The 13,589-nt window shown below is 51.2% G+C and overlaps 1 protein-coding gene across 1 annotated transcript in view; it reads left to right on the top strand.

Moving 5' to 3' along the window:
- Positions 1-13,589, top strand: part of DUSP9 (dual specificity phosphatase 9) — a 60,472-nt gene that overhangs the window by 8,199 nt on the left and 38,684 nt on the right. Inside the window, exon 2 of the mRNA XM_085629809.1 lies at positions 12,343-13,460. Within this exon, the coding sequence (XP_085485935.1) occupies positions 13,091-13,460 (370 nt within the window). The 5' untranslated portion in view covers positions 12,343-13,090. The remainder of the gene's footprint in view (positions 1-12,342; positions 13,461-13,589) is intronic.

The following is a 13,589-nucleotide window of genomic DNA, read 5'->3' as shown; positions in this document are numbered from 1 at the left end:
GGGAGGAGAGTTCCAGTGATCCCTGGAGAGGAGAGGAGAGTTCCAGTGATCCCTGGAGAAGCGAGTTCCAGTGATCCATGGAGTGGAGAGTTCCAGTGATCACTGGAAAGGAGTGTTACAGAGATCCCTGGAGAGGAGAGTTCCAGTGATCCCTGGAGAGGAGAGTTCCAGTGATCCCTGGAGAGGTGAGTTCCAGTGATCCCTGCAAAGGAGAGTTCCAGTGATCACTGGAAAGGACTGTTACAGAGATCCCTGGAGAGGAGAGTTCCAGTGATCCCTGGAGAGGAGAGTTCCAGGGATCCCTGGAGAGGAGAGTTCCAGGGATCCCTGGAGATGTGAGTTCCAGGGATCCCTGGAGAGGCGAGTTCCAGGGATCCCTGGAGAGGTGAGTTCCAGTGATCCCTGGAGAGGCGAGTTCCAGGGATCCCTGGAGAGGTGAGTTCCAGTGATCCCTGGAGAGGCGAGTTCCAGGGATCCCTGGAGAGGTGAGTTCCAGTGATCCCTGGAGAGGTGAGTTCCAGGGATCCCTGGAGAGGTGAGTTCCAGTGATCCCTGGAGAGGTGAGTTCTATGGATCCCTGGAGAGGAGAGTTCCAGGGATCCCTGGAGAGGCGAGTTCCAGGGATCCCTGGAGAGGAGAGTTCCAGGGATCCCTGGAGAGGCGAGTTCCAGGGTTCCCTGGAGAGGAGAGTTCCTGAGTCTTGGCCACTTCCGGAGAAGGCCTGGGGCAGTGTCGTAGATGTCTTCACAGCTGCAGACTCGAGGAGGGGAGGTTCAGAGCTCAGTGGTCTCTGGCTTCAAGCTAGCTAGAGCTTCGGGGGGGAAGGGGTAGGTGGTAGGGGTTACGGTGTGCCTTTGTGCAGGGCTCTGAGAGGGAACCGGGCGGCTCTGAACGCCTCTCTGTCTTTTATGGGAAGAGGGAGATCTAAGAAGGAGACCCGCGCTCACAGAAACCCCCAGGACGGTCATAGCAGATGAGGGCAAAGAGCAGGGGAAGTGCTGGAGGGACTGCTGGTGCAAGAGGGACACATACCCGTTCTCTCCTCCCCAAGCTCTCCCCTCTCCTGGTCGGATTCATAGTTCACTATCTTGGTACCTACCCATGGGGGTGTAAGGTGCAAGCGCCGCTCTGCTGTCCTGCTCCTTACACGGAAGAAACTTCTCGAAGATCAGTCAATCCATCAGGATTTATAAAGCGCGGTAAATAACCCGTGAGGGCCTCGAGGCCCTAAGGTTCATCAGCTCCATGTGTCGGAATGACCTCCCTCCACCTGTGAGGAGACCTCTCACCCATCACATGTGCCAGGGAAGTACACAGTCGCGTGCACACAGGTGTGCCACTGCTCGGTGGGGGGAGGGGCGTGAACCCTGCCTGTCCTCTTCAGCACTACCATCTTCAGATGCTTCGGTGGACAGGAGGAGAGGGCACCATCCATTGTGTGTGGCACAGTGGGTGTTCCAGCCCTGCCTGTCCTCTTCAGCACTACCATCTTCAGATGCTTCGGGTGGACAGGAGGAGAGGGCACCATCCTCTGTGTGTGGCACGGTGGGTGTTCCAGCCCTTCCTGCCATCTTCAGCACTGCCCTTTTGAGATGCTTCAGGTGGGCAGGAGGAGAGGGCATCATCCCGCTGTGTGTGGCACGGTGGGTGGTCCAGCCCTGCCTGCCGTCTTCAGCACTGTCCCTTTGAGATGCTTCAGGTGGGCAGGAGGAGAGGGCATCATCCGCTGTGTGTGGCACGGTGGGTGGTCCAGCCCTGCCTGCCGTCTTCAGCTCTGTCCCTTTGAGATGCTTCAGGTGGGCAGGAGTAGAGGGCACCATCCTCTTTGTGTGGCACGGTGGGTGGTCCAGCCCTTCCTGCCATCTTCAGCACTGTCCCTTTGAGATGCTTCAGGTGGGCAGGAGGAGAGGGCATCATCCGCTGTGTGTGTCACGGTGGGTGGTCCAGCCCTGCCTGCCGTCTTCAGCTCTGTCCCTTTGAGATGCTTCAGGTGGGCAGGAGTAGAGGGCACCATCCTCTGTGTGTGGTACAGTGGGTGATTCCAGCCCTGCCAGCGCTAGAGGCGAGATGCGCTGGAAGGGTGTTGGTACTTTCTTAAAGCTACAGAGTGTGCCTTGAGTTAGGAAGTCTAGAATGACAGGTGAAAAATGACATTCGGTTCCTGGTCAGTGAAGATTCCCAGCGAGACCACTCCCCACCATCCCTCTGCCCTCTCTTGATTGGAGCTGGAAGGGCCACTTTTGAGAAGTTCAACAAGACGCCATTGGGCATATGTACAAGGGAAGTGGCCGAATGAGGCCTTACTCTTCCTGGCTAAACGCCTCACCCCGCCACTTCAGAAACGCAGGGCTGCACCATATTTACAAGAATATGGTACAGCCCTGCTTTTCCCCCTGCGTTGGTGCTACACTTTACAGCCTGTGCCCAACACAGGCACCCTTGCACCATAGTGCAAAGGTGTCTGGGGAAGATAGTTTATGTGCAGGAAGGTCCCCCTTCCTGCACATAAACAATCATGAAAATGTCTTTATTCCGGTTTAACAAACCTTAAAAGAAGCGACCGTACAGATCATGAATGTCATTTGGAATTAAGAGCGTTTCGGAAATCAATGTACAAATAAGAAATAAAAGTGCTCAAATTGACATTAAGACAGATATTGGCGTTATATGAATAAAACAACATCCACAGAAGTCATGACTTGGGTCTCAGCAACATAATTATGTGGCGAAAGTGCAAGCGTGTCATTAATATTTATGCAACTCAGTTTCCAGGTTAACACCCCGCACAATAAACCCTTCATCAAAAAAGGCAAGGTGCCAAGACTAATCACAAACACCTGAATAAAATACATGAAATAGAACCATAAAAACAATTTTAAGAATTAAAAAAATAGCAGCATTACGTGGTCAGGACAATCTTGATTAGTCAGCGCCGCCTCTTTTATTTATTCATGCCAGTTAGCCTTGTTGGTTGTGCCCTCCTTCTATTCACCCAAAAGTGGCCTAAAGATTTTGCAGTGGCACAGGCGACAAGAGGTCTGGCATCTGATTTTAATATCCGTAGGGCGTCTTTAGAGCTTCGGGTCCCTAATTGTCTACACACAGGAGCTAGCCATTTGCTTCGCGGCTTTGCAGGCAAAAAGTGCATGGCCAATGGGCATGGACCAGCAGGGCAGACCTTAGGTTGAGATTTGTTATTCTGCCAGGAGCTAGTAAAAGCATTAATTATAAACAATCGTTAAATGCCGCTTTGTAACTTCTATGTGTGCTAAAAAATGATTGTTTATGTGCTGGAAGGGGGACCTGCCTGTACATAAAGAATAATTGGTCTTTTGCTGTTTTCATGTGTTCTGCACAACACAGCACACACGAAAACAGCAAAAGCAAGGAGAAATGAAACATTTCTCCTCGTTGCGCCAGAGAAAGACCAGTTTTTTCCTGGTCTTAATTCTGGCGCTGCCTCCAATGTGCGCCTCCCTTGTAAATAGGAGGCCACGTCAACAGCAATGGGTGTCGCGGTGGAACGCCCACAGCATCACCCATTGCCCCCCCTTTCATGCTAACCACAGCGTGAAATGGTGCCTTATTTACAAGGCAGCATTAACGCTGACTTGTAGATAACATGAGGCCCCTATCGCCATCAGAACATCACTAAAAACGACACGCTGGCGATAGGGGCTTGTAAATATGCCCCTATGTTTCTTTGTTTTGTTCTCAGTTCCTCTTAAGTTACAACTGATGACGCTCTTCTTTCATGGCCCAGAATGTGCTCCGTGCGCTGAAGCTGGCGGGGGCTTCCCACCCTGCGTCTTGTTTTGAATTTGTCCAGAGGAAGCTTCTCCTCTGCGCCCCTCCCTCCACGCCCCCCCCCTCGGGATTCCCGGAAGCTGCCCACCACTACAAGCGCCTGGTGAATGGGCACTTTGAACAGGCCCATCGCAGGGGGTGACACAGAGCGGTCCAGTACCGCCCGTAGTGACAGAGGAGCCTTTGTCCCTGGCCTTCGGGTGGAGTAGGACAGAGGATGGAGCCACATGGGAGGGGACAACGGCAGGCAGACTGAGAGAGAAGAAGGACAAGGACAGGCAGCCTGAGAGAGAAACACAGGGACATGGACAGGCAGCCTGAGAGAGAAGAAGGACAAGGACAGGCAGCCTGAGAGAAAACAAGAAGGACAAGGACAGGCAGCATGAGAGAGAAGAAGAACAAAGACAGGCAGACTGAGAGAGAAGAAGGACAAGGACAGGCAGCCTGAGAGAGAAACACAGGGACATGGACAGGCAGCCTGAGAGAGAAGAAGGACAAGGACAGGCAGCCTGAGAGAGACACACAGGGACAAGGGCAGGCAGCCTGAGAGAGAAGAAGGACAAGGACAGGCAGCCTGAGAGAGACACACAGGGACAAGGGCAGGCAGCCTGAGAGAGAAGAAGGACAAGGACAGGCAGCCTGAGAGAGAAACACAGGGACAAGGACAGGCAGCCTGCGAGAGAAGAAGGACAAGGACAGGCAGCCTGAGAGCGAAGGACGAGAACAGGGAGACTGAGAGAGAAACACAGGGACAAGGACAGGCAGCCTGAGAGAGAAACACAGGGACAAGGACAGGCAGCCTGCGAGAGAAGAAGGACAAGGACAGGCAGCCTGAGAGAGAAGAAGGACGAGAACATGCAGCCTGAGAGAGAACAAGAAGGACAAGGACAGGCAGCCTGTGAGAGAAGAAGAAGGACAAGGACAGGCAGCCTGTGAGAGAATAAGAGGGACAAGGACAGGCAGCATGAGGGAGAAGAAGGAGAAGGACAGGCAGCCTGAGAGAGAAGCACAGGGACAAGGACAGGCAGCCTGCGAGAGAAGAAGGACAAGGACAGGCAGCATGCGAGAGAAGAAGGACAAAGACAGGCAGCCTGAGAGAGAAGAAGGACAAGGACAGGCAGCCTGAGAGAGAAACACAGGGACAAGGACAGGCAGCCTGAGAGAGAAGAAGGACAAGGACAGGCAGCCTGAGAGAGAAGGACGAGAACAGGCAGACTGAGAGAGAAACACACGGACAGGGACAGGCAGCCTGAGAGAGAAACACAGGGACAAGGACAGGCATACTGAGAGAGACGAAGGACAAGGACAGGCAGCCTAACAGAGAAACACAGGGACAAGGACAGGCATCATGAGGGAGAAGCACAGGGACAAGGACAGGTAGCCTATGAGAGAAAAAGAAGGACAAGGACAGACAGTCTGAGAGAGAAGCACAGGGACAAGGACAGGCAGTCTGCGAGAGAAGCACAGGGACAAGGACAGGCGGCCTGAGAGAGAAGAGGAAGGACAGGCAGCCTGCGAGAAGAAGAAGGACAAAGACAGGCAGCCTGAGGGAGAAGCACAGGGACAAGGACAGGCAGCCTGAGGGAGAAGACGAAGGACAAGGACAGGCAGCCTGTGAGAGAAGAAGGACAAGGACAAGCAGCCTGAGAGAGAAGGGCAGACAGAGAGAGAAGAAGGACAAGGATAGGCAGCCTGTGAGAGAAAAACAAGGACAAGGACAGGCAGCCTGAGGGAGAAGCACAGGGACAAGGACAGGCAGCCTGTGAGAGAAGAAGGACAAGGACAAGCAGCCTGAGAGAGAAGGACAGGCAGACAGAGAGAGAAGAAGGACAAGGATAGGCAGCCTGGGAGAGAAAAACAAGGACAAGGACAGGCAGCCTGAGAGAGAAGAAGGACAAGGACAGGCTGCCCGAGAGAGAAGCACGCGGACAAGGGCAGGCAACCTGAGTGAGAAGCACGGCGACAAGGACAGGCAGCCTGAGAGAGAAGAAGGACAAGGACAGGCGGCCTGAGAGAGAAGCACAAGGACATGGACAGGCAGCCTGTGAGAGAAGCACAGGGACAAGGACAGGCAGCCTGTGAGAGAAGAAGAGGGACAAGGACAGGCAGCATGAGGGAGAAGAAGGAGAAGGTCAGGCAGCCTGAGAGAGAAGCACAGGGACAAGGACAGGCAGTCTGAGAGAGAAGGAAAAGGACAAGGACAGGCAGCCTGAGAGAGAAGAAGGACAAGGACAGGCAGCCTGAGAGAGAAGATGGACAAGGACAGGCGGCCTGAGAGAGAAGAAGGACAAGGACAGGCAGACTGAGAGAGAAACACAGGGACAAGGAAAGGCAGCCTGAGAGAGAAGAAGGACAAGGACAGGCAGCCTGAGAGAGAAGAAGGACAAGGACAGGCGGCCTGAGAGAAGAAGAAGGACAAGGACAGGCAGCCTGTGAGAGAAGAAGAAGGACCAGTTCAGGCAGCCTGATCCTATGACTGCCCAAGCAGCCCTTAGTGAGAGGACCATGGAATGATATCTCGAGTTCCATTGGACATCGCACACGCAGCTGCAAATTGTATCTTGTAACCGACATCTCTTACATCGGAATATCTCATACAGTGCCTAGTAAATAAACAAGTGTAAGGTGACATCCCCCACCTCAAAAGTTCTTACACTGGCCATATCCCCTAGTCCACGTGATGATCCACAGCGAAAGATCAGCTCTTCAATGTCATAAGACGTTGCAGGCAGCACCTATGACCAGACATGTTATGGCATGAGAGCGCTTGCAACAACAGCCTTCCGCCGTCCATAACATTACATCACACAACGATGACCCCAACAAACTCATGTTTAGACAAGAAACACTTGTGCACGCCTTTCTTCAACAAGATGGCCGGCACTGCTTTGGCACGTATAATCATTGTGTGTTCCAAAGGAGTGCCAGCCACCTTTAATGCTACTTAAGAGGGCAGAGGATGTGCCGTAAGGGCTAGCCTGGTTTGAGTATCAACCGGAGGCTCAACATCTTCTGTTTCTGGGTAAATCACGTACTCTCTCCATGCAGGTTAATTCACTTCTGCTCTCCGTTTGTAATGCAGCTGGTGCTCATGTAAAGCGCTCTGATACCTTGGAGGGGAGTTTGCGCTATGAAAAATATAATTTAACTATGTGAACACGGGAAAGTGTTGGTGAGGGGATGAGGTGCCGCTATAGCATGTTAAAAAAATATCATGCAAAAGTTTACGAAGAAACGACAACCTCCCAAAACCACGTGCTGGCCTCAGGCTGGGCTGGAAGCAACGAATAAAGAAGTGTGCCTCCACGAATAGAAATAGCAAAAACATGCCAGGATACAGTGCTAGGCCGATACTCCAGGGGAGGGAGCAATAGAGGAGAAGGAGGGACATATACCAAAACTAAACCACATGGAAGCAAGCTTTTGCGAACGATGCTCTCATTAAGAAATCAACAGTGATGGGCAGGCTGAAAGCCCACTGGCAGCATGTCTCAAAAACAGCGCATGCGCGCCGCCTAGGGCTCGACCTACAAATGGTGCATTCGACGATTAAGGACTGTTGGGAAGCGAACCAGTGCAGGAGGCTTGAGAAAGAAACTTAATACGAGTGCATCCAGGGGCAGGCACTGCTGGGGTGGAAAGAGTGTGGTGCTCCTGTGACAGGACTGTTGTACCTCTCCTTGTAAGGTGGCAGTAGCAAGATCGTGAGGTACCCAACGTAAGCGGTGAGCAAGGCTCGTCTCTGTGGAAGCGTTGGCACTCATCGGACTGGAGCTCATTCTAATGCCCACGTCTCACGTTTCCCACGCAGGTCATCTGCCACCATAGGATGACCATTCCCGTCTTTCAGGGGTCATAGGGAGGGATGTAGACCCCAAGAGAGCAGAGAATCACCTCCCCCGGTGTACTCCTAGATGCACGATGCCCACTCTGCCCACTTTGATTGTCTGAGTGCTTCTTTGCTTTGCAGTTCTGCCTGCTTATAGTCTCTCGAGCATTCTGCAGTGACTGAAGCACTCCAGAAGCCAATAGGATGGCTCAGGGGTGAATGCTCTCAAATAACAACTTTGCTCATCTAATGAGTTAAAAGTTTAAATCCCTGAAAAGCAGACTCAGCCTTCCCTCCTTCTGAAGTGGGTAAATTGAGTACCATTACTTGGGTATTATAAGTACTATTTGTTATTTACAGCGCTTAGAAGTGGTAGAAATGTGTTGTGAAGCTCTATTTAAAACAAGTTTTTATAAACTACACACTCAGAAAGGATCCGGCATTGGTCGAAGGAGTATGGAGGCACATTGAGCGGGTTGTCCTAGTCTAAGCATTCCAGTCAGTTTTTATAAATGCCGAATGCAGCGCCTAGATCTGGGATGGCAGGAGCTGGATAAGCATGGAATGGTGAGTGATCTTCATAAAGGACCTATTCGTCTCATTAACTCAAGTTCTTCATTCATCCCACAAGATGCATATCTCAGATTTGGAAATGGGAATTTGGGTGTCGGTGGGCCGGAGGGGTGGCGGTCAGGGATGTGGTGCCTGGAAGCAGCACCTCTAGTGAGTGCTAAGACACAATGTACGTGGGAATTTGTTTGCTCTAGCAATGACTAATCAATCACCTGTCACCTCTCGATAAGTTTAGCCTCTTAAATCAACAGTCTACCCAGAGCCATATGTACATAGGTGAGACATTCACGCTTTATGTGTATCCCTAAAATGTCTTTATTTTAGCTTTCTCCCAGGTACAATGTCTTCCACCTCAATGCAAGACTCTCTCTTTTTCTTGACAACAGTTGGCAAATTCAGCACAGAGAAATGACGGAAAAGGTTGATTATGAAACTGGCTCCATAACTCCAGCTGGGAACAGTCACCGTTGAGCTGGGCTGCCTCCTGGTCAGAAGTGGCTCCTCCACGAGAGCAAAGGAGTGTCGCCCCAGAGCTGACAAATAAAATGGTATTAAAGTTGATTTATTCCCATTTTATTTTTCAGTAACCCGTCCTGAACCAAGTGTCAGGACGGGGCGGGGCAATTGCTGCTGAGTGGCAGCAGGGAGCTGTGCATAAATGTTTAAAGTGCGCATGTCCCTTTGGACGGCTGTCTAGCGAAGGCCAGCCAGACGTGCACATTTTAAACTCCTATAACCTTGCTGTCTTAAGGCAGCTGGGTTCGAGAAAGCACCGGGCTCCAGCGCTCTTGAGGGCGCTAAGAGAGGCTGCTCCCTCCAACCCTGACGCTTCTCTCATGCTTGAGAGCAGCACCAGGATTGGGTAGTGCAGTTTCCTGGTTCCCAGAGCTTCAAGGAGAGACGAGGAGGATGTTGTGAGGCAAACCAGGAAGGCAAATGCCATTTTTGAATTTGAATTTGAATTTTAGTTCTACCTGCTCCACCAGTGTAAATACTTGCCAGTCGCCACTGCTCCTGGTAAGGACATTGTTATTCAGAGGGCTTCAATCCGAGGTTCATCCTCATCTGAGTGTGTCTCTAGCCCCATTCCGTTTATGAACATATGGCACCTGGCCAATCAGAGGCCATTCAGAGCCACCAGGATGGATGCACGATGTACGAGGGTGAGGGCCTTTAACAACCGGTATAGCCTGAGGCAGAAGCAAAATAAGGCTATTAGAACATTCCACCCCTTGAGGGTAGAATGTTCTAAATTAAAAATAGGGAAACAGAAAGACAAACATTGGAATGCTGGAGTGAAAGCCGTATACCAGCCATTATAAGCCCAGAGACATTCCATCGTCTTCAATGGAGCTCTCAGCATTTCAGGGTTCTAATGCAAAGCGCATCTACCCTTAGTTGAAACAAGTGCTCCAATGCAGGACTCTAAAAATATAGCAGACATGACTGGACACTACAGTCTTTCAATTTTTCATTGTCATCACACTCACTAATCCGTATACTCGTTCAGCTTTACTGCCTCATTAATGTAGGGCAATGGTATGTGAACAAACAACGAGGTGATGGAGGGAATTAATGCTTGAATTCATTTCAGGCTCTGGCCATCTCTCGAGCTACTTTCCAGTTCATGGTTTTTCACCTACTATGCCACTCTAGACCAGGCCTGGGCGAAGCAGGCGTAGTGCCTCTACGCGAAGTTGCACGGAGTTGGAAAACAACTCTGGGAAACTTCGCTACGCGCCGTCCACCCTCCCAAATTAATCTAAAGAAATAAAAAAGGCACCTGCCATGGCTGCCTCCTCTTTGCTATGGCCGCTCTCCTTCCTTGTCCTCGCCGTCCTTCTTCTTAGATGAACCTTACGTTGTACCTCTTGCTCGTGTGCGCCCGCAAGACGTACAACGTAGGGGTTATCAGAGAAGAAAGACGGCGAGGAGGAGGAAGGAGAGCAGCCATAGCGAGGAGTAGGCAGCCATGTCAGGTAAGTGCCTTTTATATTAATTTTAATTACTTTGGGAGGGTGAAGGGGCCGGCTAACTATGCTCTGCCACGTAGTCGTAGTTTTGCCTAAACTCCGCGTTCGCAACGGAATGCGGAGTAGGTAAAACCATGGAAACTACCCTGGTGGAGCGTAGTTACGCACCCTGGGTTACTTTAGACAGGACAGCGAACTGAAGATGCAAATCAGTCCTGGTCCTGCTCCAATAGGAACATTCCAGCCTGAACGGCCAGGCCAGGTTTCCTCCAAATGTGAGCATCCCAACAATACATAAATAGGCCAAAATAGGTCTGGGATAACTTGTATTCCCCTCTAGAAGGGACTCTATCTGTCAATTCAGAGTGTCCTGTTTCTGTTACAATGGGACAAAGACTGATTTTCACATGCCTGTTCTGTCTATAGAGTAGGAGTGGACAGTAAACTCCTCTCCTTCGTCGGTATTTGTGGAATGTTGCTCACTCCGCACTAATCTTGGAGTATGGAGTTTGGCAAAAATGCCGCCAACTGCACAGTGGCAGAGTTTGTCTCATGCACAGCTCGCCAACATTAAGTTGGTGAGCTCAAGCCAGAAAAAACAAGCACTAGACCACCTCCCGACAAGATTTCTCAATGCAGGCAGTCGCGGCAGATCGCTACTGCTCGCGCTGAAAGTGTTGCCGCTCGCATTGCGAAAGCTGCCACTCGAGTAGAAAATCTGCTTGAGTGGCAGAAAGAAGCTACGCCCTCTGCCGTGCCCTCTGGTGCCGTTTGTGCTGATTTCACGGCGCGGGACAAGCTCCTTGTGTTAAAAATCTGAGTGAGCAGCATGAAGGACCGGAATTCCACAGATCGCTGAACTCTGCCGAATCTTGCAGAGTTTTTAAGAAACTCCGCAGAATTCCACGCAGTAAAACTGAGCTAGTTTTGCCCACCCCTACTAAAGAGACATGATGGGTGAAAACATGGTCTGGAATGTAGCCCCAAGTAATCATAAGTGGCTGGAATCACTTCAATCATTCCTAGCAGTAGAAACCCTATGAGCAGCGGGTATGCCCAGATGTGCATCCTGTGCTCACTGTGCCATACACATGAAGCCACACACCACTGCTGAGACCGAAGTAGGTCAAAACTGGTGTGGGCTTACTTGTGTTCCGATCCGGAGGGATCCGGCCTGGCAGTTAGGGCTGGACTGCTCCTATTGGAGCAGGACCAAGAACGATATGCATAAGGCAGGTCTCTGCCTAGAATGGCGCTATGGAGGAAAAATGATGGCCTGCAATGCAGCGTTGATCGATCGACAGTGGCTGAGATGAATTCCAGCATTCCTTCCATCACCTCGTTGTTTTTACAGTAGATGTCCTAACTGTGACAGGTGTGCCCAGATGTGGATCTGTCCCATGCTGATTATCTTATAGGAATCAACCTATACCTTTGGTGAGACCTAACGAGGTCCGGGGTCGGCTTGCGTTCTTCCACGGAGGGGTCCTGCCCTGGCAGCAGATCAGACAGGACTAACTCTACTGGCGCCTGTGGCTCATGTTTGTCTAGTATTGCATGGTGGATGTAAAGCTGGACGGAGGCGGGGCCTAAGCGATCACCAGTGAGATTAATGCAAGCATTCCTTCCTTCAATGTGTTGTTTCTGGAACAAAAGCAGGAAATGGAAAGAGTGTATTGTTGTGTGAAGCAAGCTGGGGGGCCATCAAGGCACTCATTTTGACTCACGAAGGAAGGCACTGGGTGTGTAGGCTGCCGTACAGCTGGACAGCAATTTGGACTAATACAACTTGTAGGTAAAATATGGGACCACCCCACACGTTCCGAACATCGGTCTATTCTGGGTGGTTCCTGGTTTAATCCTTTTTGCTGATTGGGAATTTTTGAGAAGTGCAGAAATCGCTCATTGACTTGAACCTCGGCTGGGCTATGGACTGCAGGTCATGAGTTCTTATCCTGGCAGGGCCTACATGGCATCTATCCTCCTGTGGTGGATACATATTGTGCTGTAGATTGTTAATAACAATTATTGATCTTAAGTCAGTTTGTGAGGCCTGTTGTATAAACGTCAAACGCAATAGAGGACAGTGTGACAGATGAAACATGTGTCCCCAGCACCAGACCTCTGCTTTACTCACGCTGTTTCTATGTTTGTTTTCAGGAACCGCTGAGGCGACAGCTCACCTGTGACTGTGTCTGGGGAGACCAGGCCGCCTTCACCCTTTGTGCTCCAAGTCATCCAATTTTATTGTGGAATAAAAGACAATAACATTCATTGCCCCCCTTGGATACCCCCACCTCTCACCCTGCCAACTTTCCAAGGGAGCGATGTGTGACCTAATGCAGGCCACGCCCATTACCGTCCATGGGGGTGCACTGTTTTGGAAGGCTGAACTCATTGAAGTCCATGGGGTTGTGCACTTTTTGGGAGGCTGAATCCATTGAAGTTGATGGGGGTGTACACTATTTTGGGAGGTTGAGCCCATTGACGTCCTTTGGGGAGGGGGGGTACACTGTTTTGGGAGGCTGACCACATTAAAGTCCATGGGGGAATAGACTGTTTTGGAATGCTGAACCCATTGACATCCATGGGGGTACACACTCTTTTGGGAGGCTGATCCCATTGGAGTCTATGGGGGTGCACCGTTTTGGGTAGGGTGATCCAGCTGAAAACGTTTGGAGAAATGTTGCTTCTATGTGGGGTGAAAAGATTCCAAGCTCTTGAAACGACTTTGATTTGGACGGTTTGAAAAACTTTTGAAACCTGTTTCCCCCACCTAAAAGTTGGTCCCAAGTTTCTGGCGTTCTCAGATTAAGGAATAGAGTAAAGAAATGATCGTATTCCTGGCCACAGCCTCAGACTGCGCTTTGCATACCTGGTGAAGAGGGTAGTGCCTCGAGGCAGCTGAATGGAGAACCTGGGTCGGTCGGTGAGCTGGCTGCAGGCGGAGCTTGGCACGCGCGCTTCACACCTGCGCATTGTGGACTGCCGTAGGCGGGAACTCTACGACTCGTCCCACGTGGAGGGCGCCCTGAGCGTGGCTCTGCCGGGCCTGATGAGGCGACGACTTCGCAAGGGGAACCTCTCCGTGCAATCCTTGATCCCGGGCTCACCGAAGGGGGGGACAGCAGGGCCCCCCAAGCGAGGCCGCTTTCTCCTGTACGATGAAAGTACCTCTGTCCTACAGTGGCAGGGTGGCGAGCAGGAGGAGGAGTCGGTGCTGGTGATGCTGCTGCGGAGGCTGTGGGAGGAAGGCTGCGAGGCGTACTACTTACAAGGTAACCCAGGGGTGTGAAACTCGTAAAATATTCACCGTGCAGAAATCTCAGATCCAGTACATTAGGCCTTCTACAGGTACCCCGTATACGTTTGAGTCGTACAGGGGGTAAAGCTTTCTCATATCTTGC

The sequence above is a fragment of the Triturus cristatus genome, chromosome 10, assembly GCF_964204655.1.
Source record: "Triturus cristatus chromosome 10, aTriCri1.1, whole genome shotgun sequence".
NCBI classification, from domain to species: Eukaryota; Metazoa; Chordata; class Amphibia; order Caudata; family Salamandridae; genus Triturus; species Triturus cristatus.
Note: the sequence above shows the minus strand (reverse complement) of the source record. Positions and strands in the feature narration are given on the sequence as shown.